This window comes from Epinephelus moara, chromosome 21 (assembly GCF_006386435.1).
Source record: "Epinephelus moara isolate mb chromosome 21, YSFRI_EMoa_1.0, whole genome shotgun sequence".
NCBI lineage: Eukaryota > Metazoa > Chordata > Actinopteri > Perciformes > Serranidae > Epinephelus > Epinephelus moara.
In genome coordinates, this window is record NC_065526.1 from 2,231,171 (window position 1) to 2,258,022 (window position 26,852).

General features: G+C 43.1%; 1 protein-coding gene and 1 long non-coding RNA gene across 6 annotated transcripts in view; one reads left to right on the forward strand and one right to left on the reverse strand.

The window, feature by feature from the left end:
* Nucleotides 1–3,680: 3,680 nt before the first annotated feature.
* greb1l (GREB1 like retinoic acid receptor coactivator) overlaps nucleotides 3,681–26,852 on the reverse strand; it is a 51,568-nt gene continuing 28,396 nt past the window's right edge. For 3 of the 5 annotated variants that reach the window (XM_050074600.1, XM_050074601.1, XM_050074599.1), the window contains exons 4-34: nucleotides 25,827–26,000; nucleotides 25,511–25,687; nucleotides 25,165–25,341; nucleotides 24,965–25,087; nucleotides 23,543–23,665; nucleotides 21,440–21,577; nucleotides 21,191–21,316; nucleotides 20,564–20,701; nucleotides 20,201–20,386; nucleotides 19,692–19,991; nucleotides 19,434–19,562; nucleotides 19,039–19,173; nucleotides 18,473–18,673; nucleotides 18,117–18,297; nucleotides 17,382–17,571; nucleotides 16,197–16,333; nucleotides 15,650–15,992; nucleotides 15,008–15,123; nucleotides 14,384–14,616; nucleotides 12,826–13,391; nucleotides 12,626–12,731; nucleotides 12,354–12,500; nucleotides 12,104–12,243; nucleotides 11,724–11,885; nucleotides 11,342–11,546; nucleotides 10,412–10,574; nucleotides 9,981–10,196; nucleotides 9,745–9,886; nucleotides 8,104–8,304; nucleotides 7,419–7,557; nucleotides 3,681–7,084 (exon numbers count right to left, since the gene is read on the reverse strand). In XM_050074600.1, coding sequence (XP_049930557.1) covers nucleotides 6,921–7,084; nucleotides 7,419–7,557; nucleotides 8,104–8,304; nucleotides 9,745–9,886; nucleotides 9,981–10,196; nucleotides 10,412–10,574; nucleotides 11,342–11,546; nucleotides 11,724–11,885; nucleotides 12,104–12,243; nucleotides 12,354–12,500; nucleotides 12,626–12,731; nucleotides 12,826–13,391; nucleotides 14,384–14,616; nucleotides 15,008–15,123; nucleotides 15,650–15,992; nucleotides 16,197–16,333; nucleotides 17,382–17,571; nucleotides 18,117–18,297; nucleotides 18,473–18,673; nucleotides 19,039–19,173; nucleotides 19,434–19,562; nucleotides 19,692–19,991; nucleotides 20,201–20,386; nucleotides 20,564–20,701; nucleotides 21,191–21,316; nucleotides 21,440–21,577; nucleotides 23,543–23,665; nucleotides 24,965–25,087; nucleotides 25,165–25,341; nucleotides 25,511–25,687; nucleotides 25,827–26,000 — 5,678 coding nt within the window. In that variant the 3' untranslated portion in view covers nucleotides 3,681–6,920. The remainder of the gene's footprint in view (nucleotides 7,085–7,418; nucleotides 7,558–8,103; nucleotides 8,305–9,744; nucleotides 9,887–9,980; nucleotides 10,197–10,411; nucleotides 10,575–11,341; nucleotides 11,547–11,723; nucleotides 11,886–12,103; nucleotides 12,244–12,353; nucleotides 12,501–12,625; nucleotides 12,732–12,825; nucleotides 13,392–14,383; nucleotides 14,617–15,007; nucleotides 15,124–15,649; nucleotides 15,993–16,196; nucleotides 16,334–17,381; nucleotides 17,572–18,116; nucleotides 18,298–18,472; nucleotides 18,674–19,038; nucleotides 19,174–19,433; nucleotides 19,563–19,691; nucleotides 19,992–20,200; nucleotides 20,387–20,563; nucleotides 20,702–21,190; nucleotides 21,317–21,439; nucleotides 21,578–23,542; nucleotides 23,666–24,964; nucleotides 25,088–25,164; nucleotides 25,342–25,510; nucleotides 25,688–25,826; nucleotides 26,001–26,852) is intronic. The other 2 variants (XM_050074602.1, XM_050074603.1) reach the window with 2 other exon arrangements.
* LOC126408863 (uncharacterized) lies at nucleotides 23,551–25,075 on the forward strand. The gene is made up of 3 exons (XR_007571966.1): nucleotides 23,551–23,671; nucleotides 23,841–23,970; nucleotides 24,938–25,075. It is a non-coding gene; the product is annotated as an uncharacterized LOC126408863 (long non-coding RNA).

The following is a 26,852-nucleotide window of genomic DNA, read 5'->3' on the forward strand; positions in this document are numbered from 1 at the left end:
ATTCTGTCTTTTTTGTCCTTTTTTTCTGTCTTTCTTTCATTCTGACTTTTTCATCTTTCTTTCTGACTGTCTTTCTTTCTGTCTTTCATTCTGTCTTTTTTGTCCTTTGTTTCTGTCTTTCTTTATTTCTTTCTGTCTTTTTTGTCCTTCGTTTCTTTCTTTGTCTTTTTTCTGTCTCTTTATTTCTCTCTGTCTTACTGTCCTTCCTATATTTCTTTCTTTCATTCTCTTTTTTCTGTCTCTCTGTCTCTCTTTTTTTCTGTCTGTCTTTTTTCGTCCTTTGTTTCTTTCTTTTTTCTGTCTTTCTTTCTTCCTTTCCTTTTTTTCTTTCTTTCTTTCTGTCTGTCTGTCTTTATTTCTTTCTCTCTTACTGTCCTTCGTATATTTCTTTCATTCTTTTTTCTGTCTTTCTTTGTCTTCCTTTCCTTTTTCTTTCTTCTTTTTGTCTTTTTTTGTCCTTTGTTTTTTTCTCTTTCTTTTTTCTTTCTGTCTTTTTTCATCCTTCCAACCTTCCTTTCTTTCTTACTTTTTTCTTCCTTCGTTTGGTTTTGTCTTACTTTCTTTCTCTGTGTCTTTCTTGCTCTTTTTCTTCTGTCTATCCCTCAGTTTTTTTCCTCAGTTTTTCTTTCTAGCTGTCTTTTACTTTTCTATCTTTGGCTAAACACTGATAATATCCGGACTGCTCGGTCAGACTCTCATCAGTCCCGTGAGGTGTCACCCAGGCCTGCACCTCCCCTCTGTCACAGACTCGTCCCCTGAAGCCAAGTCATTTGACAGTCTACCACTTGAGCTGGCTTACAGCATGACCAGCGTGTCACTGCGGGGTCACACTCCCTCCTTCTCCTTCTCACATCACAGTATAGAGTTTGTGCTCCCTGGAATTGACTCACTCCGCACTCACGGGCTTAGCTGCTGATAGGATATGCATAGCTGCAGTCGTGGATGTGATCCACCAAAGGCAAACTGTAATCCCCCGCCACTCCACTTACCTTCACCCCAACCCCCCAGTAAGCCCACAGACAGATGAGCTTTGGTTTTAGTGAGATGGTTTATGGAAGCCTGAGAGTAATTAGAGTATACTGCCAAGAGGGATGAGTGATTCACTGTTGGTTACCATCTACGAAAATTGATATTATGTGGCAGCAATCCCTCTATTATAAATGTTGATATCTGCTCATGTGCGAATGTACGCTGCATAATTATATAGTTATAGATCAGTGAACAGTGTCATAAATGGTGCAGTGATACTTTTAATCATGTCAGTGTTTGAAAGTAGTTTAGTCATAATTACTGCGATGCCCGAGGACTCCATAACTGAAAGAAATATGTCAGAATTATCAGGAGACATTTTCTTTTTTTCTGTGAAAGGATTTGTTGTAATCTCAGCTAGAAGAACAAATCTGAAAATGAAATTGATCTGTGACACTCTGACTGAGAGAGGCCAGAGAAAGCCAGTCTTTGCATATTTGATAGTTGTAGTCATAAAACAGTCAATTACCCTTTGGCCTCTTTTAAAGCATGGGAATTCTCCAGCTTGTCACAAATGAATCACTCTGGGACATCTTCAATCTCTTGGGCTTCGCGCACAACATCTTTCTGCTTTTCTCCACTGAGCAATTATGAGGTGCAAGAATCAGCACGCCAGCGACTCTTTTCCTGCCCTCTCTTCCTTATCCTGTCCTGACTGCAGCTGGCTGAAAATAGCCCTGTGTTATATCACACAGGGGTTGTAGGTTGATGGAAAGTGTGCTCTAATATTACTGTGCAGGAGCTGAAATAGTACTGTCCCTGGACCAACAATGCCCCTGTGCCCTTACAGTGAAGCCAGAGAAGATCCTATAGCATCCATTAAGAAGCCATTCCTGCTCTTGATAATGAGAGGGTCGTTGTGCAAAGTCACAGCGTTGCTAAAGGCGCTGAGGTGAGACGGATATCGGAAAAGGAGGTGACTGGGAATAAGCAAGGTCCTGATGTTTACTTTAAACAGTATAAAAAGATCTGGGATGAATGGATGCTGAAGAGGGTGAGAGGATTATTAATCACAGGCTGGAGACAGGGCTGCATGTGTGTGTCACCAACACTGCTTGAGATTTGTATTAATGCACTTGCAACACACAGATTAAAGGGGCACCCCACCAGGGTTATCTTGGTTTGGGTTTGAGACATAAACTGAGGAATAAGATATTAAAGGGGACAGTGTGGAGTGGAGTTTGAAAAAAGTGGGCGACTGGGAGGTAGCGAGGAGTTGTAACAAAAAACAGTCAAGTTTCAATGTGGGAAATGTGTCCAGCCCTTTTAAGTTATAGGCCTACTAGAGACTAAAAGTCAGGGTATCTGTGTCTGCTGCTTAAATTGACCCTTTGTTAAGTCCCGCCCCCATACGCAGACTGGCCATTCATAACGGGGCTAAATGTTGTGCCTGGGGCACGTCGTGTATTAATGACACTTGTCAAAGAGGATTTATAGTTGTGCACAGACCCTACACACGTAGCCTATGCCATTGTGAGCATTTTTACTTGTGCAGTAGTGAGTCTTTGTCACTCTGCAGTTACACCTCCAAAACACTAGTTGGCGGCGGAGGTTTCTGTGAAGTGCTGTAAAGTTTAGTTGATTCAATACACACATTAAACACACATTAAACACACAGTAAACACATTAAACATGGCAGGTTAATAGAGACAATTTCAAACACAAGAACACAAATCAGCTTCACTATAACTCGCAGCATTCACAGACAAACACTTGTCTTTATCTGGACACATTTTCCCCACAAATACAGCATGCTAACGTTATTAGCACAAGCCTATGGCATTTTACATTGTATAAATTAGCCTAGCGACGAGCAGAGATTTCCTCTGCTCATATGAAGCCAGGATAAATTACACACAAGACTTGAAATGCTATTTTTGTGGAGGCGTTACTGTCTCCACAATTTATTGGTTCTTATCTGTGAAATTGAAGTAAGTAAAAGCTTTGTTTCCACTGAGGAAAATGGTTTCAGCTTACAGAAATATACAGGTCTGCGTCGCCGTGATGCGTAGTTACATTTGGAGGTGCACATCAGGCTACAGCCATAGCTACGGCGACACAGAAGTATAAATTCCCTATTATTCTGACAGCTTGTTGGACCATCACAGAGGGGCGGGGCTTAGCGAAGGGTCAGTTGCAACCATTTATTTACAAAGCAACTGTACAGAGTATTCAGAGCACTGATTCAGAGTCTGATTCAGGCTGTGTGCACACACTTCCCAACATGGAGGTGGCCATGCTACCTCTTTAACCACCAAACAGCCATGTTAGATGCTTTGGGATGAAGTGGGACATACCATACTCTTGTTTGAATTGAACTTAACTAAAACTTCCCTGGGAAAATGCAACCATAAAAGACATTATGGCAAAGGTTGCTTGTTTTAAACAAACAAAAAAGGTATAACAAATGAATCCTTAAGGAAATGAGAAAGCATCATTAAGGGATTTCCAGGAAAAGTTATGAATGTTTCAGGAGATGTATTCAATAAAAAATGGGCTAATCATTAAGAATTAAAGATAATAATCTTGACTTGTTTGGCTTTTTTTTTTTTTTAATTTTTAAATTTTAAGTAGCTTTAAAGCGGTCAAAATCATCTTACTCCACTCTGTTTGGCAGAATCTTGCACTTGAAAAAAAAAAAAGATTGAAAAATGATTTTAGAAGTCATTTTATTACATTCATAAATTTCCAACAACAATAGCATGGCTCTAATGTCATATGTTCACAGCCCGCAACCACAATGGTAAACATGAGGTAGATCACCCAGACACCAAGGCTACCACTGGGCTGGTTATCGTTTAACACATTTCAGTGAAGATTGTGAGAGCAAGTTGCATATTAAGTGTTCAATTATTAAAAAGAAAGACACATTCTACGGACAGTTGGAGTTTAAGTTAAAGTTTTGATCACCAGTCTTATATTTGGACTACATTTGGGGTTAATTTAACAGTGGGAAATATATATATTTTTTCTGCTGGCAACTTGTATAGTGCAAGTTCACATTTCCTTCCCCCAGTGACATTCAGTAGATCTAAGAATCATTCGTTTGGGTCTTGTGCAAAGCCTTCATGGATGGTTTTGAAGAGGACACACTCCCTCGGTTTAAGCGAGCTTAGCATGCAATCAAATATTACACTTCAATATGATTATCAGTCCAAAAGGCTTGTCAAATAAATAAGAATCCCTCGTGGACCTGATTTTCATTTTCAATAAAAATCCAACACAAGAACAGGAAGGGATACAGACATATGGTTAAGGACACATCTAGGTAGATTCTTCTTGCCTTTGCAACATAACATAAAATGCAGAGAGACATTCATGACCAAAATATGCTGGCAAAAGTTACACAAGACTAAAAAAAAACATCAGTAACCCTCAGTGGTTAAGGGGATGATACAATATATTAATAATGTAAACAAAGCTTTAAACAGTACAGTAGTCCGAAATCCAATTATTTCACTTTGCTTCATTCAGGCAAACATTCCTTCGCCTCACAGTTAAATGGTTTCTTCATTCTCATTGGTCCGAAAAAATTAGTGACTTGAGCAGTGACTGTGTGAAACGTCACTTAAGGCATATTCTTTGGACAACCCTGTGCAGAAACATATAAAAACATTCCACTTTCAAGTATATGTAATGATCTGGTCAGCTGCTTTGGACAGTGTGTAACCCTTTCATTGATGACCATTTGCTTTGGAGACAAAAGATGGCAGATTGTGAGTTTAACATGTGGATGGTAGCCAAGACATCAATGTACAATCACCCTAGGAACATTGTAACAGGAGCTGAAATCTCAGGCACAGTCAGTAGCAGAATATTTGGCAGTGAAGATGCTTTCTAAATATATATTGCATTTACTGACGTAATGTGATTATGCTTAAAATACACAGTATTTAAGTCAGTAAATGCCTAAATACAAAAGTCATTTAGAGCATACCAGTAAACCGGTCGTTGCTCCGTCTGATTGGCGTTGCACATTAACAGATGAGTTGTAAAAGTAAAACCCTGTGGAAAGTCAGATGCGTGTTTTGGACAACAGACCTGCTTCATAGTTATATATTCAAGCCATAACGGAACATTAACAGCCTACATTCTTGAGAGGACACAACTTGTACTTTTCTTTAGTTGCGAATCTTTGGATAAATGAATGTGTAAGTCACTAAGAGACTAACACCACATTCGTACAGCTCCCCGTCAGAAGGATTATCGATGCCACATAAATAATTTCAGAGGCACAAGAGAAAAGGATTCGCAGTTTAAATGACTGATGATAGAAATCTAATACAGGCCAAACTCAGTGTTAAAGGTATACAATGCAGGAATTGCAACCTACAGTGCTCTAACATACACTGCAAGCTGCTGCACTATTGTAGGAATGTTACATATGTTGTAATGGAAAAGCTAATACTTTAGCAAGCTAAGCTAAGTAAGCTAACTGCCTGCACTAACCTGCCCAACAAAAACAGGCCAGCTCTGCGTCGCCCTTCATCCCTAGTCTCCTCTTCAGTGCTGCAGATTCACTTTTGATTTGGAATGAGCTTCGTCCGCTTGGTGTTTCACCTCACTATATTTGCTTTATTTCGTGCGTCCACAATTTTCCGAGCTTTCTCTTGGATGTATGCTGCTACTACCTGGTTACTATCTTTTTTTTTTATCTTACCTGTGCACTGTGTTAGCTGGGGGCCACATGCCCATAAATGTCTCGACCATAGCAAAATAAAAACACAACAGAGGCAGATCAATACATTGCCACACATTTCTAGTGGTTCATAAGTAATGATTGAGAGGGACTGTATGAGTCTACACATTTTTAAGAATAATCCTGCATAGTATACCTTTAAAATTTCCTTAAAGGGACAGTTCAACCCCAAATAGAAAATATTTTTCCTCTGTCTTTGTAGTGCTATTTATCAGTCTAGATTTTTTTGATGTTGCCAAGTGTTGGAGAAATCGGCCGTAGAGATGTCTGCCTTCTCTTGAATATAATGGAACAAGATGACACTCGGCTTGTGGTACATGTGGTACAAAAAAGTACATTTGAAAACCTCTCTATGGAACTGCATCCGTATCACCACACCGAAGTAAGCATGCATCTACTGCTGTTTCATTTTTTTAGTGCTTTGAGTACCACAAGCCGAGTGCCATCTTGTTCCGGCAACTCACACCAAAACAATCAACACTGATGAATATCTCTACAGATATGAGTAAATATATGTATTTTTGATTTGAGGGTGAACTCTACCTTTAATGTAGTGAGCTAACATTATATAGTCAGTGAGCTTGTGGAGTTCGAGAGGCAGAGCAGGTGAGGAGGAAAAGGCGAGGGGCAGCTGAGGATGTCTTTGGTGCACAACACAAGTCAATGCAAAAAGTACACGGTGAACTTGGAGGAGAGATTTACCCCTTTAAGCAACGTCCCTTGGATCTCCCTTTAAAACCCTGAGATAAACAAGCATGTCCAGCATGGGACACACTGTGGTCAATGTCCATGTACACATACAATCTTCAAATAGTCACATCATTGATCAGAGAGCGTCCGTTTTTGCAAACAAAACAAAGTTCAGTTTCAGCTGTGCTTTTTTTTTCCCCACAGCAAAGTCTTTTTCAGTAGAACGCAAGCCCAGCGACAAGCAAGAGTTACAACACACACTGACCCTCCTCAGAGCCAGAGCCAGGCATAGTGCACTGTGGCAGTACAGATGAAAGGAAAAGCCATATGAGGGTCCTTGTGTCCACTTGCGGGGCACTTTGGATCGTGAGCTCCAGCATATCCCCTCTGACCTTCCACTGGAATGGCAAGAATTGTGATTGCTGGCTGGTTTGGAATCAAATGTATCCTCATTTCTGATTGTGTCTCTGCGGCAGAGCAGTGGGTCCAGCGTGTTTCAAGCTCAAACATGGCGGCCAGTCAGAAAGTAGAGGGGCCGGTCCTCACTGCAGTTGGCTGTCTGGAACTCATCCCGCAGGCGGAACTGCCACTCGTCCTCCAGCTCCAGTCGGACGATGGTTTGACGCAGGGAACTTCTGTCCTGGCAGATCACGCAGAGAGTGGCGCCTGTGGACACAATAACGGTAAAAAATAAATCAGAACCGGAGTCTAAAAGCCCTGCTCATAACCTTTAAGAGGCTGTGCTGCTTATTAAATCAGGCTAATGATTTTTTTTTCTAATTGAATGATCTATCTGGTAATATGCATTAAGTGTCCACCATTAATTGTTCCGTGCTTATTGGTTTGACGTGCACAGAAAGACACAGGAACACACAGACAAGCATGCCCCAGTGGCAACATACAATAGTGTCACATACTGTGTTTACCACTGTGGTAAGCAAATGTTATAAAAAGTGTGACAACAGCAACAGAAGCAGCAATAACTGCACTGATGATTCACCTTTGAGGAAACGGAATTTCTTGAGGAGCCCAGAGACGACAAAGGAGTCACAGAGGTAAAGCAGCAGACCGCTGAACAGCAGGCCCTGATGGTTCAGGTTGGTGGAGTGTGGACGAGAGTTGATGTAGCACACGGAAATCTGTGACAGAAGACATGAAAAGATAGACTAAGCAAACTGAAGGAAACAAAAAATTAATGAAATTATCCTCATGAAACCTCGGTAATCCCTGTCAGCTTTACGAGCAAAATAAGCAACTGTGCATCATGATTTATTTCCATTACAGGAAAAAACAAAAGAAATGTGTCTAGGCATTCTAAATAATGAAGTTGTGCAGAGTGCGTCACCTCAAATGCACAAATATACAGTACAATATGCACTGTTAGCATTCAGTGTTTGCACATGTGCATGGATCCAGGTCACAATGTTCTCAGCAAAACAGATGGTGAAATTGTGCAACATGTTTCTCTGTGGATTCGGAAAATTCTACAAATTTTAAGCTTACAAAACATTTGAAATGAACTCAGTCAGCAGCTTATTTTTGTCACAGTTAGAGGTTTCCCTGAAACTATACTACAGTGTGTGCAGAGGTTTTCACAACAGTTAAGCCATGAAGACTTTAGTTGAAGGAATGATGCTAATAGTCTGCTCTGCTGCTTTCACATGCAACCTCCTGGGAGCTCGCACCTCCGGGCTGATGTTGAGGTAGCTATCGATGGACAGAACTGGGTTTTTTCTGTTCTGAATGGCCAGCGGGAACAGTCTGTGGCTGCAGCTTTGCAGGAACTTTTCAAGCAAGAACTGGGCCGGGGCGTCCAGGAGGGTCTGCTCGCTGTCTGGGGCGCAGACATACTGTGACGGGCTGATTGGGGCGGGGTTTTCTATTTCCTGGGGAGAGAAGAGGGCAGCTTAGTGTTAGATGGTGTTTCTAATGAATTCACTAGAAACCCACTTACAGGAGTCCATAGTTCATGTTAAAATGTCCGACAACAGCCTGGCACAAAAACAATCTTAGCTAATTTCAACATTCATGACAGCTGGAGGCGGATGAATTTTTAAGTAACTCACCTCTTAAGATGCTATTAAGACTTTAAGTCGCATGCATAATTAAGAGCGAGGCTGCTTTGAGTGACAGTTGCTACCCTGTGGCATGACCCCAGATTCTCAGAGTATATATAATCATAACATTCTGGTCACCTAAATAGTCTTGCCAGTGTTTGGTTGTACTAAAAGATCCTCTAAGGGCTCATTTATGCTCGTCATGGATGGAGCCTTCTGTCCTTACTCTGTGTTCATTTAGTCCATAATTGTGCATGTTTTCTGAATGCTTATTGATGAGGACAAAATGGAGCAGTACCACCAAGGATTGTGGGGGCAGTGTAGTGTAGTTCAAGAAAGATTCAGGAGGTGAAGAAGACATTCAAAACTGGCGTAACGGAACAAATTAATAATACTGTGAAAAGAATTCTCCGTCTACATGTTGCAGTGTTTTTAAAGGCATCAGTGCTGCCTTCTTAAAAGGGTACATTACTTTGACCTTCTTCACCTTTTGACTCTGACCTCTACTGCCATCTACTGGCCGTATCTATGCTTTCATAAAGTGTGCGTGGAAGTATGAGGGCAGTGACGTTTACACTGTTTGAAATGGACAAATCTATTGTACGTAAAGGGAGGTATAAATAAACCTCAAGGAGTCGGATGTGCAGTTTTATATCTTTGTTTAAATGGTCTTATGCCTGTTTTTTGCTAGCCAAAATTAGCATTAGTATTATGAGTGGCAGCACAGTGGTTAGTATTGTCGCCTCAAAGCAAGAGGCTTCCTGGTTTGAACCCAGGGTGGGGGAGCACTTCTGTGCAGTTTGCATGTTCTCCCTGTGTCAGCGTGGGTTTCCTGCAGGTGCTCCAGCTTCCTCCCACAGTCCAAAGACATGCAGGTTAAGTGGTGACTTTAAATAGTCTGTAGGTGTGAATGTGAGTGTGAATGGTTGTCTGTCTCTATGTGTCAGCCCTGTGATAGTCTGGTGACCTGTCCAGGGTGAACCCTGCCTCTCACCCAATGTCAGCTGGAATAGGCTCCACCCTGCACAACCCCCAACATGAATGCATTATGACAGTTAAACATAGACTGTAAATGCATTGTGCTAACCGAGCTAGCAGCTATTGTTAGCTTTAGCTCCTCTCCCTTGTCCAAACATGGTCACTTCTCATCGCTTCTGCCTCCAAAAATCCAACATGGTGACTGTTTTAAACTAATGGCTTTAAATCACGAGTTCACAAACCACTGCATCCATTATTTAAAACAGTTTATAGTACACACACGACACCCACCATGAGTTTAGGTTTGACCAGGAAGTCTTTGTTTCCCCCGACTGGAATGTGCTTCTTCATGAGGCTGAAGTAATTGAAGCGACACAGCAGCAGCCCACTGCTGTTCACCCTTAGATTAAAGTCCACCTCCTCACAGCTGTACCTGCACACAGCACCAAAACAGCAACACCAGGAGATTAAGACGCTGCACAAGCCACCAAATGTGTAACTTAACTGACAATCCTCTACTAACTTACCGATTGAGGTCGTATTGAACATTCTGCGTCAGGTCCACATTGAGCATGGCAAAGTCGTGGAGGTGACACCGGCTGAAGGGGTGGCTGGGAGACTTGCGAGCCAGGCTGCTGCTCCACCTGCGTGTGCCGCACATTGCATACAGGCAGATCTTTGGAGTGGTTTCCATATGCTGCAGCACTGTCTTCAGAGACACGTTAGTTCCCTCTGATGTCTCACTAGGAGAGAAAAAGGACAGGACACACATGACACACATCACATACACACATTAACAAAGGTCTTCAAATATTATACATATTTTTAGCTGTGGTAATGGGGTAACAAAAGCTAAGAGGTTGCTTAACATGAAAAATAATCACTGAGAATAAATTTTACTCGCAAAACTCAGCAACTCCTCTCCGTGACAACTTTGCAAATCAAAAACAGTTACTACCTGCTGTCTGCTGTCTGGTGGGTGTTCCAAAGCACGCAGGAGTCGTCCATCATTACAATGAAAGGCCATACATCTTGCCTCTTGACACCTTGCTCCTCCAGTCGGTTTCTCTCCAGCTCCAGGTTATGATATGACAGCTCTTTGATCATAAAGCGGGCCGCACCTGGCAAAGACAGGAGCACAGGTGTCAGTTTTTCCATTTATACTTTCTCAAAACACCTACAGTTCCTTTCAAATAAACCACAGCGCTGCAGGAGGTAATAAGCAGCGCAAACGGAATGTAAAAGCTGAGCAATACATTTGTATGTGTGGCCTATGCATTGCAAATTTAAAAGTGAACTCTAACAGTTCAGAAACTGCATGTTCAATACACAGCACTGAGTGTGTTGGGTCTAAACTGAACAGGAATGTTGGCAGGCAGCCACACTGACTGTCAGGTTCATGGTAAGACAAAGTAGGTGAAAGGGTGATCATCTGTTTTGGTGCAATTTAGTTTAGTTACACCCATTTGACACAAATTATGCACCTTATCAGCTTCCTTACAAATCAGACTTTAGTGCTGCAAATGGCTAAGACAGCATTTAACCTGTTACCTACTGTAAACAAAGATGACTGACTGTGATAAATATATGACCAGGGTCGCTCATGTACTGACTTAAAGGTACCACTAGTAGCGCTATGGAGCAATGTTTTTATGAGTGGGCTTATGTCGTTTTGCCTTTCATAGATAGCATTAGCTGAGAAAAACAGAAAAGTAGGGGGAGACCGAAAAACTGGACAAGTTACAGCAAAGAGCCGCGGGTCAGAATCAAACCTAGGTCGCTGCTAAGAACTCAGGCACATGCTTTAATAAGTGAGCTACAGGTTTGCCTTGAAATATCACATTTTTACGCAGACATCTAAGTTTAATTAAGTCAGCAAGCTGCTCACCAACTCCTGCGTTGTTGAACATAGCCGGCAGGACGAGCAGGATGTGGTTGGGCCAGTATTTTCTGTAGTGCGGCATTTCGAATTGCTTGACGACCAGAATGTGCAGATGACTGGCGCCCTCCATGGCGTGGAAAATGTTAAGCAGGCCGTGCTCTTGTCGTCCTGTGGTCGGGGTGAAGATTGGACTCTTTAATAGATCGGGGTCCTGGAGGCAGATGCAGAGTAAAACAAAACAGTAAAGTTGTGACCCAAAAAAATATTTATCACATTGGTTTATGGCTCAGTTTTGACTTTGGCAGGGAGAGATGATCCCCCCACCTTCTCTAGACACATACATACCTACGCAACCATAAATACTCCCACATGTATACAGTAAACTAACCTTGGTGGAGACCAGAGGCAGGCACATGCTCTCTAAGTGGCTGCCCTGCTGACTGAAGACAAAGTGCTGCTCCTTGGCTTTGGGAATGACGAACTGGAGCTGGACCTCCTCCCCCAGCATGGACGAGCAGAAGGTGAAAGCATGGAAGGTGCACTCCGATAGCTACAATACACACACACACACACACATTCATTATTCACACAGAGGTCGCCATTACGTGTGACTACATCAGGTATAAACGCCCTCAAGCTTTCAACTGTCAAAGTATTTTGACAGGATATCTTTGCATCTCAAAGTCAGCAATGTTTGAAGTTAATCAAGCGCAACCACAGCAGCAGATGAGTGACTCAGATGTTTGATGTAAGCCCGTGCACACTCACCTGTGAGGCAGGGCCCGCTTCACAGTAGTGGTGACACTGTTCACAGTGATGAAAGGCATTGTGGGCGGCAAACCTACTCAGACGTATGGACTTGGTCTCTCGTTTTGCTGGTGTATGGCTCTCGCCTTCTTGCTTACAATCTGCAAAAACCAAACACGTTCCAGCTTGTTTAAGTTTATATTAAAGTAGCATCCGTGCTGTGTTTACAGCGGCAGATTGAAATACAGTGTGTTTGCATATTTCTGTTGACCTGTTAAGGACTTTGGCATCTTGTCATTGTAAACAGGGCTGGCATTCCTGAACTTAGGGTGCCGGGGGATGGGGTCAAAGGGCAGCTTTCGAATCTCCTCAATGTCAGGCAACTGGGAATTTACAGGAGTTGTAACCTCTGATGTTTCTGAAGATTAAAGCATGAGAACAAAAACCAAATCATCAGACATTTAGTTTGTCATAACATCTACAGTGTGTTTAAACCATATGAGGTCAGAATAAATGATTCAGTTAAATCCTAGTGATCCTCACCTTCTTCCTCCTCCTCTTCCTCATCATACACATCTACCTCCAACAGTCTGATGAGCATTCGGAACAGGATACGGAGAAACTGCAGATAGGCCCCAGTTTTTCCCACCTAGTAAAGGAGAAACGTTGCAGTGACACTTAAATCCAGATGCTTATAGTATGTATATGCACTTATAGGGGGAGTTTCACTTGTGTTGTGTTACCTGTGGGGGTCCACTGAGTAGCAGGCGCCGTGGATGTGGCACAGACGGAGCTTCATAATCTGCATGATGCTGCCTGGCTATGGTCCACTGGCGGTAGTACATGCTCTGCTCTGCCCCCTGCAGGTTGACACTGACAGGGGGCCTCAGCGGGCTGCTCCAGGCCACATCTGCATGAGGCAGGAGGGAGAAAGAGCTCAGCTGACTCCCCGACTCCCCCGCCAGCAGGTTGTATGCAGCCCGCGACATGATGACTGTCCGTGGGGACACCCGAGTGGGCTTAGTGTCGCGACCACACTGCGTGGACTGGCTGGGCCTCTGGGTGGAGGAGGACGACGGGGAGGGCGAGGAAGAGGAAGAACTGGAGTAAAGAGAGGGAGGGGCCTTGGAGGCTTTGGAGGGGTTGGAGGGGAGCTGGCTTCCGATGGAATCGCACTCCTGCTTAAACCTTTGTGTTACTGTGCCTATGTCCGAGGTAACGACACCTTCAGGTGGGCAGGTGGATGTGGAGGGCTTCTGGGAGGAGTCGGCAATGTCAGATGAACTGACACCGTTCTCTGCCAGAGAGCCTGAGAGGAGACATGAAGAGAATAAAATAGATTAATACAAATAAAGCTAACGTTATATTACTTAAAGAAATATTTCACCCCCTTAATGATCATTTTTATCATACATCAACAATCTCAGGCATGGATGAGTTTGGTGCCTGGGCAGGTGCATATGTTCTCTGCTCCTGCCCAGCATCTCATTCACTGGCCAGGAAACAACAGGTGTGGCTGAGACACTTTTACACTGCCTGTTCAAGGTGGCAATATTGCGTCATTATGCCACCTTGCTGAGCCAGGAACGGAGGTAGCAATGGCCCTGAAACAAGGTCTGTGTAAAATGTAAAGCTGGAAAGTTCTGACCATGAGTGGAGCGGGGGTGTGATGTTTTGATTACGTATTTGTTGGCGACTGCACGCGGGAGACTTACAAAGCAGCTGCTAGCAATTAGCGGCTAACTCAAAGAAGAAGAATGGTGCTGTAAAAAAATTAGATCTGGCAGCTTTTTACCCTCCGAGCAGAGGACGAGATCAGCCGACATACATCAGAGAAAGTAAATGATTGTGATTGACATGTTATGGCATTGTTATTGTTCGTTAAGGGCTGCAAATGCACATGTTATATGTCACACTAGGGGATTGTTGGATGCCAAGATGCAGTGTATAATCACACACAGGGGAGGAATGATGTAGCCGTCACTTGGTTCTGAGTAAAAATGCGAAGGGAGCATACAGAAGGGATTTTGTAGCAGCTCTGTAGTGCGATCACTGTGTAAAAGAGGCTGATGAAATTCAGGAGTTCAAATGCGTGCCCAGGTGTGCTACTTGTATGCAGAAGTGTTTTAAATAGTATGGACTGAGCTTACATCTGGATATAAAACTACATTTTCTTGACTAGTTCAAGGTAACACAGGAAGAGTAATTGATATACAAATGGGGCTGAAGCATGCCTTTAAACTTCTAGTGTTTGCATCTTTAATACTAAGATTTAGTATCTCAGTGAGGTCAGGGACTCACCAGACGTTCTGGTTGCAGCGCTGCCGTTGCTCTGAGGCCTCTCCAGCTCATCTCCATCATTCAAGCTGGTGGTGGCCTTTTCTCCGTCTGATTCCCGAGGAGCTGAGGCCTTCTTGGGCTCCTGGACCACGGCCATGGACACATAGGTGCAGGCAAGACCCACCTCCTGCTCCAGGGCTGTGCGAGTCAGGTAGCTGGAGTCTATCAGACGCAGGTCGCTGTATTTCAGAGACCTGGTGGGGTAAAAGTGTGATGAAGGCTGTTGCTGAGAAAAGGTAATATACTTGGATTTTAATTTCTATTGAATTCTATGTTCTCTCCCAAAGATCTTTAATTTTGAAAATACATTTTATGTCCAAATGATACTGAAAATTAAACACCACAGCACACAACCCAAGGCTGGCACACTGAGTGCAAGACAGAATGTAACTGGACCTCTGTTGTAGAGAAGACAACCCACACTGTGTGAATGCAGATGTGTAAGATAACACTTGGAAGGTAAAAGAAGTCAAGGCAACAGCACACCAAGAGGAATCAAAGATGAGCTAAAAGTACTATACCTTGCACGAATGACTCTCAGGCTTTATTATGAGTCATAAGGAATATTGTGACGTATGAACTAACCTGGGGAAAGTTTCTCCAAGAGGGTCCTTTCCTGTAAGGATGACGATGCAAGGCAGCCCTTCCAGATCCTCATAAGTGTGCGGTACCCAGTCTTCATTCTCACAGCCTCTCCACGCCTACAGCAAAACACACTTATTACATAATGTTTACTGTTTACTAAACAAAACTTGCATATTAGGCTGATACTGGACCGAGAGATCAAATAGGATATCTAAGGGTAAGGTTTCCTTTTCAGTGGTTACAAATATCATGCACAAATTTAATCAAACATAAAATAGTGTTGTTTTTTAAGCCAGCTGTGTTGACTAGAGCTAAGAGCTGAGAATAAATCCTAAAACCGTTCACTGGCTGTGTTTCAGTGGAGATATTTGGAGGTTTAAATGAGCTCTGAGATTAATCTCTGTGTTGCAAGAAAAAAAGTCTAAGAAAAAGAGATAAGTGAGTTCTAAGAAGTCAAATTCCTGATAATTACTTCAGACTTCTCTGTAAAACCCAATTTCATTCACATCCTCATATCTATTCAAATATTGATGAACGTGTTGCTTGCCTGAATAAACCACAGTAAAACTGTATAAATATTTAAAGTGTATAATAGAAAATACAATAAAAAGACTCATGACTGTGGTTTTATGTCTTTCTCACCCTGAGGCGGCTGGTGAAGTTCCTGGGTAGGTTGAGTTCGGAGGCGGGGCTTCCTAGCAGCACGGCGAAGCACAGCTGAAGCCCCAGTTTGTCCCTCACGTCCTCCAGTCGCTCCCGGGCCAGCATCGCCAGCTGCAGCGAGGGGACTCGAACCAGCAGCATGTGGCCCCGACCCTGGGAGCCCTCTCTGCTTGGGGCGTTGATAAGGTCCTCCACCATGGCCAGGGTCTCTGGGGTGATGTGGTCTCTCAGGGACGGGGAGGAGGTCAGGGCCATCATGGCCTCTGTGTACTGCTGAATCAGCAGGTAGCTGCGGATCACCATGCTGTGCAGGTGCGGATGTCTGGGGCACAAACAGGGGAGTTTGTTAGTCTGAGCTTTATGTTACGATGTCTTTTATCAACACAGGCACCATTTTCCCAGATTTGTGCGTCTTCACCCACTCACTGCCAGTGCATGCCCTTTTTAAAACTGACAGAAAACACACCTCTATATGATCACATATTGGATCACAATACGTTAATACACGTGATGACACCACACTGACCTTTCCAGCAGTGTGTGGACCATCTTCTCAAACGCATCATCACAGCGCAGAATGGGGCTGGCCACACCCCACTGCAGGGAGCTGCTGTAGTCCCTCAGGCCAAAGTAGAGCAACTCATTAGGAGACTGCTCCCCCTGCTGGACGACAAATATAGCACAGATCAACATGGCATACTCTTAAATGTCAACGCTGTTAGTTTTTCCCTCCATTTACACATTAACTACACTGCGTAAAATTCAGCGTTTAAAAGAGGAACTAATGTATTGAATATAATTAGTCTTGTCTCACTGCATGGCGCTTGACCTGAAAGCTAAGTGAGTGCTTTCACCTCGTTATTATTTGCCCTCTGAAATTAGCAGTTCCACTTAAAATGTGTCAGTTGAATATGTCTATGGGTTACGGGCGTGACTTTAACAGGCCTTAATATCATGCAGTGATTCTCAAGAAATGTTTTTGTGGAGCATTTTTAAACCTGCCTGGCTGTCCTGTTAACTGGGAAGCACTGTTATAAATAATGTCATCTGGGCGATAGGTCATTATAATGATGAGAAGGACTAGTGCAGCTTGACCTTAACATCCCTCCTCTGCTCTGCAACTCTGAGTCCTATTTTTATATTCAAATAATGAGGAGTACAAGCTTAAATATCATTAGGACTGACCTAAACCCCTGTTATGCAGGAAGTATAAACAGAATTACAACCCACACACACTGACCTGAAACCAGAACAAATCTATTTTTGAAGACTCTGTAGCACCACACAGTTTTGGTATGATGGATGTATCACCAGCAGAAATATGTCAAAACAGTCATATCTTAGGGTGCCCCAGCAATCTCAGTTGAGGGCGTATACCTTTCTCTCCCCATGTGTCCTGTCTAACTCTACACCTATCAAATTAAAGCAAAAGTTTCCCCCAGAAAATTATATTTCAGTTAATATCTCAAAAGTCAATACGGTTTAAGTTACCCTTCTGGTTAGTGTAGGTGCACTTTAAGTCCACCAGGTGGAGAAGCTAAACCACAAGTGTTACAAACTGGCCTCTGCATGCTGCCATCATGTTGAAATTTAACATTTAGAAATTAAATAGCTCAGATGTCTCACTGAACTATCCCTCTTTGCACAAATGTTGTGTTAGTTGATCTTTCACAATGACTTCCATGACTTTTCTTGGGTCGCCAACACTCACCAGACTTTCGTTGGAGGGCCAGTGGACTTCGTTGTGGATGCTGATGCGGGACTGGCGGGTCTGCAGCGTGTGCGGGAAACAGCTGACCTGCAGCACCAGGAGGTTCATGGCATCGAGGACTTCCTGACAATTCACCACCCGGTCAGCCAAACCCTGCAGCTCGCCGTGGCACACAGAGCCTGACAGAGCACTGGAGAGGGAGTAGGGCAAAGTGTCTGAATATGGATGGATATTCTAGATTCGTAACATTTAACACAGACAAAAATAACCACCCGATTAAGGACATGGTTCATGAGGGATTTTGCATTTGCTGTGCTAACTGCCCAGTGTGTTGTAGGTCATTCCCAAGAAAAACCCCGTGGAACACAGGAAGTGATCTTTTTTTAGGTTTCTGGCAATGACAACAGCAGATTGCTTTGAATAGGATCTGAGCGACTGGCTGCCAGGAATATAAACTGTCAAACTGCATTGACACAAAATTTCACGTAAGAACAAATATGTCTAAAAATAATTTTAAAATCAGGGGTCTCAAAGTATCTGGTCTACATTTCATCACAATCCAAGGTTACAGATACTCAGTGCTGTTTGTTTTCATTCGCTTGCAGCTGTTCTCCTCTCGGCGCTGTACTCAGTGTGTCAGAAGGACAAGGCTACATTTGCAGCCATAACAGCTCATCTTTTCACACGGCTTTGGATTGTCAACAGAGCAACACGGTGTCAGTGGGGTCGTCTTACCTTGTGAGGTCGACGTGCGAGTTGTCGTGGATGAGGACAAACAGGGTGTAGGGATTCTGCTTGACTTTCCTCATGAAGGCTTCCATTTTGGTGTGAACGTCACCGTCCAGACGCACCACGTACTTGTCTGATTTCTGGTAGGCTGAGCAGGCGTCTTCGATTCCCAGGTCGACAAGTACTCCTGAGCAAAACATAAAAGAAATGAATATTTGATATGATCTTGTTATCATAACTTGGTGGAACAACACTGCTAGAACATTTATTAATTATGTAATTCTGAAAGTTTAAGATCTAAGCAGGAGGAGAAACCATCTTGAATCTTTATTATGCTGATATTTACACCACTGGACACAAACCTGATTGTCGGATGCGCTGTGCCGTCTGGTGCACCAGGATGTGAGATGGAGGCACCAAAACAAGAAAGTCCACTTTACAAAAACGCCCCAAATCGAGATTCTGGGTTCCTGAGTCGGCGATGGAGCAGACTTGAGAGAGGAGGCTCCGAGCGACGCTCAGCTGGGTCGGATAGATCTGGAAAACCTTATTTAACAGCTCTGCTGCAGGAAAACAAAGAGGGAGAAAGCATAAATGTCAATTTAATGTGCAACAAAATAAGAATTACCTTGAGTAAAACATTTAATAATGTAGAGTATACTGCTACCGGTGACAAACACAGATAAAAATTTATTGTAATTTATTGACAAAAGAATGATCATTTACTGCAGAACAAAGGAAAAGTCTTAAATTTGAATAGAAGATAAATCAATAAATTAATCAGATTTACAAATACTGTTTGTGTGACATAACTACAGTCTAGGTAGAATATATATTGATTTTGTTGGATGGTAAAAGAAAAGAAAAGAAATTCTCCCCCTGCAGGTGAGCCAAGCAGCTCAGTGAGTACGATGGAGCGCTCTCTAACCTCTGTCGGAGGGTGGTGACATGCTGGCAGCCTCCTGGGAGTGGATGTGGTCAGTGACATCGCCTTGAAAGGGCTGGATGACCTGCCCCTTCCGTCGGCGCTGGTATCGCACCAGCTGCTTGTCCAGATTGTCCCCTAAAATGAACCAGTCACCATCGTCACACAAAGACACAGAGGCGGGCACACAAGCTGCTGTGACACAAATACTCTCTCTACAGTCACTCATATTGAACTGATGTGTAACACCATTTCTATTTAAGTCCTTGACATCGGCTTTAAAGGGACAGTTCGTTTTAGTCCATATAATAGGTGTAACATTCAGTTAATCTTCTTTCTCCCAAAGATTCTTACAACAACAGAACAATAAACACATGTTGTACGGACGCAGCTCTCACCTAATGATGTTGTTTTGAAGTGAGACGCCAAGACACTGACTTTCCCTGTGATGAGTTCGTAGCTGATCTCCTTCAGAAACTCATTTGTTGTCAGCATGCCTTCAGCTAAGGCCCGTGCTTGGTACTTTCCTGTGTCACATAACACATAAAGATTCCATTATTACACCTTTAACATACATATTGTGCACAGACTAGTCAAAGTTATAACATAGCAACAAGCTTAAATGACTTCCAATCAAACCAGGTGGCGACACTCACCCAAAACGAGCACACAGAACTCGTTGCCACTCATTTTGGAGGCACATATAATGACTACATATGTGGGCAGGCACTTCTGATGGTGAGGACCCTCACTGAGAGACCGAAGCGACTCAGAGATGCCCTCTCCCAGAGAGTTATGGGTAACCACAACTTGGACGCTGCCCCCTGAGACGCTGGCTTCTAGCCGAGCCAACCAGGGCAGCTGAGACGGGGAGATGGCAGGACCCCGGGGACAACACAGCATGGCCTTTAAAACAATCTGCTCCAGCTCCTCCCTCAGAGGAATCTGCTCCGAGGCTGTGAGAAAAATCAAATATGAAACGACAAAAATACTGATATACAGCAGAAACGTGCATGTAACAAAATATCAACCAAAGACAAATATTTGTATGAGACACCAGCACCTTGAGGTCATTCACCCCACAACCCCGTGTGATTGCTGACAGCAAACATACCAGTGACACTGAGGCTTCTCTGTGTGTTTGAGCTGAGTGTTTGCTGCTTACCTAAACGTGCAAGATATTGTAAAGTGAGCAGGATCATTGTCTCCACGCAGAGACGCTGGCTGCTGTCGAGGCCCAACGTCTCCAGGGTTTTCTCTGTCAGCTGGCTGCTCTTATAGCAGCTGACCAGGAGGGGGCTCACCACTATGTCCCCAACGTTTCCATAGAAATAAGGTAAAGTGCCATGCCCTGAAAGGACAGTTATCATGAGACAAAACTGAAACATGTAGGGGACAATATATGGGACAACAATTTAACATCTGATCTGCTGTGAAACTCTGTACACAGTAAATTATTGGTAAAACTATTTAATATATTTAATTTGCAGGATTAAAAAACAGCAGGTGACTAAAATGAAGCTTATACCGATGAGGATGACAGGGCGAAATCCTGAGGAGTTGAGCAGGTTGTTGGGGACGATGACCGTCTCTCCAGCGGTGACAGGTTGAGGCTGAATGACTCCTGCTACCGGTGGCTGAGGAGGCGACACTCCTAATACAGAACCTGGATGGAAATAAAAAGATTCATGTCCGTACTATTACCCAGAAAACACTGCAGTAATATCTGTGGCTGTTGTACTGTGAAAAAACTTAGCATGGACAATTTAATTTGAAATGATGGTTGCACAGATACCCACAATAACATGACGTAGCAGAAATGTTCCTCAATCATGCAATTTTATTATTAACTATTTCTGCAACAATCTCTCCAGCACTATCTCCATGGAGATAGTGGGTGAATCATCCTAACAACCAGAGGTACGTCAGGGACGCGGCATACTCATCCGCAACCCAGAGGGTGGGGGGTGCTATAAACAACACATGCTCTTCAGGGCACAGAAAACACACAACTGCACACACATGCTTAGACAGGCACGTAAGCACGCAGTGAAATGAGCCAAAAAGAAACCACGTGGGTCGATTTACAACCCATTTCACGCCGACTCATCACAACACGGCATAAAAAGCCATCCTGATTGGTTCATGAACTGACCTGGAGAGCAGACTATCGGCCGGATGGCTGGCACGGGGACGGCTGTGGGTGGGACAGGTACCAGTGTGCTGGGATGCCAGCTCCGGTGCCGCTTCTTTGGAGGACCCGAGTTCATAGCAGTGGGTACTGAACATCCAGAGAGATGCAGGGAACGTGACAAGAGAAAAAAAAATAGATAGATAATGAATGTAACACAATGTGCTTCTGAAAATATGTGACTTAATTTTCTCTTCAGAGAGAAATCCTTACCAGGGCTGTCTCCTAAGTCAGCAGTGCGATACCCCTGAGCTTGAGGCCCCAAAGAGACCTGGGAGGGGTTCAGTAAAGGAGGACGGCCATCAACAACTAGGCCGTTTGTCGGCCCGTTTACCCTCAGAGCTGTCGGTACTAGAGACACACATACATGCACATGAATACACACATTAACACACCAGAGACAGTTAAGACTTTATACTTACTAACAACATACATACTAACAAAACTAAGAGTTTAGTAGGCATAGCAGTGCTTTAAAGGGACAGTTCACCCCAAAATCACAAATACATATTTTTCCTCTTACTTGTAGCGCTACTTATCAGTCTAGATTCTTTTGGTGTGAGCTGCATGATGTTGGAGATTTCGGCTGTAGAGATGTCTGCCTTCTCTCCAGTATAATGGAACTAGATGGCACTCAGCTTGCGGTGCTCAAAGCGCTAAAGAAATACATTTGAAAAATGTCTTTTTCCAGAAATCATGACCCAGTTACTCAAGATAATCCACAGACCTTGTTGTAAGCAGTTTCATGTGGGGACTATTTTCTTTCTACTGAACTACACCCACGAACCGTATCCCTGCGCAGAAGGAAGCGTGCATCTACTGCTAGCTCACTTAGCACCACAGAGCTAGCTAATGTTACAGCTCAGCCGGGGAGGATGCCATTAATGTTTACTATCACTCTGTCTTGAGCATGAGCCTCTCGTCCATGAGTAGATGCACACTTCCTTTTTCGTGGTGATACAGTTGGCGGGTGTAGCTCGGGGTAAAAAAAATAGTTCCTTCATGAAACTGCTCACAACAAGGTCTGTGTAATATCTTGCGTAACTACGGCATGATTTCTGGAAAGAGACATTGCTGTTAAGTTATTCAAATGTAGTTTTTGGCACTATGCCATCTAGTTCCATTATATTAGAGAGAAGGCGGACTACTCTACGGGCGATATCTCCAACACTCTGCAACTCACACCAGAACAGTTTAGATCAATAAATAGCACAAACAGGTCAGAGGGGAAATATGTATTTTTGATTTTGGGGTGAACCGTCCCTTTAAACTCAATGCTAATGTCAGCAAGCTAACATACACACAATGTTCACCATGGTCACAGACTTAGTGTAGTGTAAGCATGCTAATATTAGCTCATTAATTCAAAACACAAGCCTCAACAAAGTACAGTTGAGGCTGATGAGAATTTAATTATATTTTTTAAAGTAACTATAAATAATAAACCATTTGGGCAAGTTGGAATTTAGACCTGATGATGGCGCTAAAAGTCATTAGATCATCAACATAATTAGATTCATCCACTGGGTGGGCACTGTGCTTGTCTATAAAATCTTCCTGGCAATCCATCTGACAGTTGTTGAGCTATAAATATATAAATAGTTTGGCATCTGTAACTATGTGCTGAGCAATACATAAAAATGAGTCAGCACTAACAGTGGCCTATTGATTTCCTATACATGGATGTCAATCGCCAATGACCGGATCGGACATTTTGCAATCTCATATTCACTGTGTTTGCAATACACTAAAACATTGATTGGTGTGTGTAGCCTTTGCCTGTCAATATCACAACCTTGTAAAGGAGCTAATGGATAGCACAGCCTTAAAAAGTCATTACGGCATTCCTTCCTTTAGTATTGATCGGTGTGTAAATACAAGAACACACGCGTGCATCTGTTTGTGTGTGCATGTCACGTGTGTGTGTTTGTTTGTGTGTGTGTGTGTGTGTGTGTGTGTCTAGGCAAGCCGTAGCAGAGGTTAATCTTGGCTCCACGGTCAGCCAAGGCTCCACCTGCCTTAATGCTGAACCACGTAGTGTAGCTAAGCAACCCTTTTCAGCATAAATACAAGGCCATTGAAGTGTCACTCACATAAAGGCCAAGGCGTACCAGCAACAAAATCCCTGCAAATACCAAAGCCTGGATGCAACCGAGAATGTTATGTGATGTTTTTGTGTGTGTCTCTGGTGTCATCTACCTTAGGAACTTAATAATACAGTCCAAGTAAAGCACAATGCCGAGGGGAGATACACTGACAAGGTGATTAGCTGATAAAGCAACAAGCAATTAGACGTGCACTGAAAAACAGCCTCACCTATTGGTAGAGTCTTGTTTCCAGGCGTGGATGACAGAGGTTTGAGGAAACTGCAGTCTCTGCCGAGGTCCTGACTCCCGAAAAAGACAGAGGATACCTGCGTCGTTCTTGTGGGTGGAGAATCTGAAGGTGAAAGATGATAAAGTATCATTAAAATACAATTAACACTCACCAGCTCCCTGCAGCCTGGACACCCACTGCTCCACAGTCTGGGCTGCAATCAAACACTAACTCTTCTGTATCCATATCTGCATGATTAAAAACTAACCATAACTCTCCTTTTCATTAATGATCTCAGGATAACCAGTCATTTGGAGTGCACGTGGAGAGGTGCATGCTACGCTGTCCGACCTCTTGGCTCGCAAAACGTCGGCGACCTCTTTGGGAGCAGGACGTAACTGAAGGTCTCACTAGTCCGGATATTTCAGGTGAGGGTTACGCCAACAACGAGCCCCGCGGCTCAGCTGTCTAACACATTACTGTGTGAGATCTCTGCTGACAGGCAGCTTCCAGGTTCAGAACAAATCAATACCGTAAGCCCGGGAGCTTTATTTTCAATCAAAGAGGGAACAAGCACTCTTGTTGTGAGAGGTCAGAGAAGAAACATCTCCTCAAAGAGAGGAAGAATGCGTCTTGCTGCCATATCGCATTTAGTGATTGGTCGAAGAAATGATTAATGAAACTGTGTTTTTAAAGAATTATGCGCCTGAATTGTATAAAATTTCCTTTTTGGCTTACAAGTATTACAATATGACATAGAAAACTGATTTATTTTGTATATTTTTATTTATTTTAAAACATATCTCTTCTTATATTTTTAGATTTTCTGATTTTTTTTTTCTTAATTTTATATTTAAAAGTAAATATTGTGTTATAAATTGTAGCATACTGCAATTTTTTTCCCTGGATACTTCTTATTTATTTCTATTTTCTTATATTTCCCTATGTTTGTATCGTGTAAGAGCAACAACAAAGTCTTCCAAATTCCCTCCGGCATCAATAAAGTATTCTCAATCTCAATCTGACTATCAGACACTGCAACCACCACTTTTAACAATAATAAAAATACAATGAAAAGGTTCATCACCGCTACAAAATGGGATGTAACACAAACACCAAACCTCCTTTTTGTCACAAACTCATTCATAAAACAGCTGATTGCAGTGTAGTCGTTCAAGCATCAGCTCACCTAATATAAATAGTACATTTCAGGGCTTAACCATCACCTGTCTCTATGGCAACAGCATAAACCTACAGACGCAGTGACTCTTTTTGGTGAAATATATACATTTTGGATTGACATTTTAGGAAAAATGGAGGCAATAAATTTGACAAAACTTTAGTTAAATGTACAGAAGTTCATGTTATCCTGAAGTGGCTCTCTAAATCTTGCAGTATTATCTGAGCTGCGTGCAGCCTCACCTGAGAGGGAGAAGGGAGAGGAGCTGTGTCCACTGGCGCCTCCGTTTTCTTTGCTGCTGAGAGAGGAGGACGAGCTGGGTTTGGATGTGGATGCGCTGCTGGAGAACTGACGGGTTTTACAGTCTGAGAAGAAACAGACAGGAATGATAAACAAACAGCACATCATCGGAGAACAAATCAGTGCACGCTGGGGTTTTTACCCTTCCAGCAGATGAGGGGTCCTTTGCACAGAGCACCCTGAGAATTCTTCACCAGGTAGTATTTTAAGTGCTTCTGCTTCTTGGGCTGGGTGGATAACTTCAGGTTGATGTGGTTGGAAAACTCAGTGAAGTATCTGAAACCCTTTTCCCCACAGCCCACACAGTTTCCTGAAAAACCTGGAAGTAATGGAACAAAAATGAAGTTATTGTTTCATTTTACTAAACATTTATTAGCCAGTATTTACAGTCCAGTCTGGAGTGTGACCAGATTTAGATCTACCAGGAGCATAAAATGATGCTGCTCTGTCTCCGTCACTCTGATCTCAGACCAGGAGAACAGACTGACCTAAAAGTGCATTTTTCCCATTCTCGTCAGGTAAAAAGCGTCGGTCCACGGCACACACAAGGATGTGCTCGGGGACGCTGGGGGACTTGGCGCCGACCAGCTCAAAGCCTGCTGGGACTTCAATGGGCTCGGTTGCTATGGAGACCAGGCGCAGGTCCTTGCCGGCCTGACAGAACCCTGAGGAGGATGAGTGTTTTACGTCAGAGGATGCAGCAGATGTGACATTTAAAGAAACAAAGACGAACTTCAGACAAACGTGTATATGTTTATATTTAGTTTATATTTAACAGTCCACATCAAAGCCTTTTGGTGTTACCGTCCAGTGTGCAGCAGCCGTCGGGCACAGGGGCCTGCAGGTAGGGAAGTGGAGGGCTGCTGCTGTCTGAGTCATCGTCGTCCTCCAGCTCCTCCAGATCGTTGGAAGAGTGGCCGTTTATAAGCTCGTGGCCTGGCGGCTCCCCACCGTGGAAGTCAGCTTTCGCCTTCATGTCTGAAGAACATTTTGAATCCTATTACTTTCAATTTATTGAGCTGGATTAGAATTATGAGTAACACTGTATTTTACACGTCCACAAATTCCTTAAAAAAAAAAACGTACTCAGGGTTAGGGTTTGTTAAATGTGGCGTTTGTCCAAGTGCACAATTCAGCATTAATCAAAAATTAAGTTCTAATAAGACATGAATTCATTTTATGTGGTTTTAAATTGAGGTATTCTTTACAAGAAATTCATTTTTTTCCACTTTCCATTTTTCCAGTAGCATTTATCAAGTAGAGGTAAACACTGATAAGGTCTGAGCTCCTAAACAAACTACTAAACCGCTTTGTTTCTCTTCTAGGGTGTCATAATCCAGGATAAATAAAAGATAAGTGCACTTTTCCATGATGAAAACAAATCAATTGTCCTGGTTGCGGTTCACCTCGTCCTATGGTTTCTATTTTCTTTGCTCCTTTTACTTCATAGCTTTTTGAGGGTGTTTCTGGGAATACCTATCATGTAGGTGGGATATGTAAAGGATTTTTAGCAGGAAGTGCTTAACTATATGCATGAAATAAAAAACTTCAACAACATAACAGAAGATGAACAGAGCCTGCAGGAGCAGACCAGTCCAGCTTCTACCTAGACAGCTTTATTATCTTACTATATAATGACGAAAACTCTGTCTGTGTCTGTGTGTCTGTTCCATGTTTTTCTCCTCACTGACTTGGTCAATCCATGTGAAATTTGGCACAGTGGTAGAGGGTCATGGGAGGATGCCAATGAAGCAATATTACATCAATTGGCCAAAGGGGGGCGCTATAGCAACCAATTGAAATAGCAAATTTTGAATGGGCATATCTCAT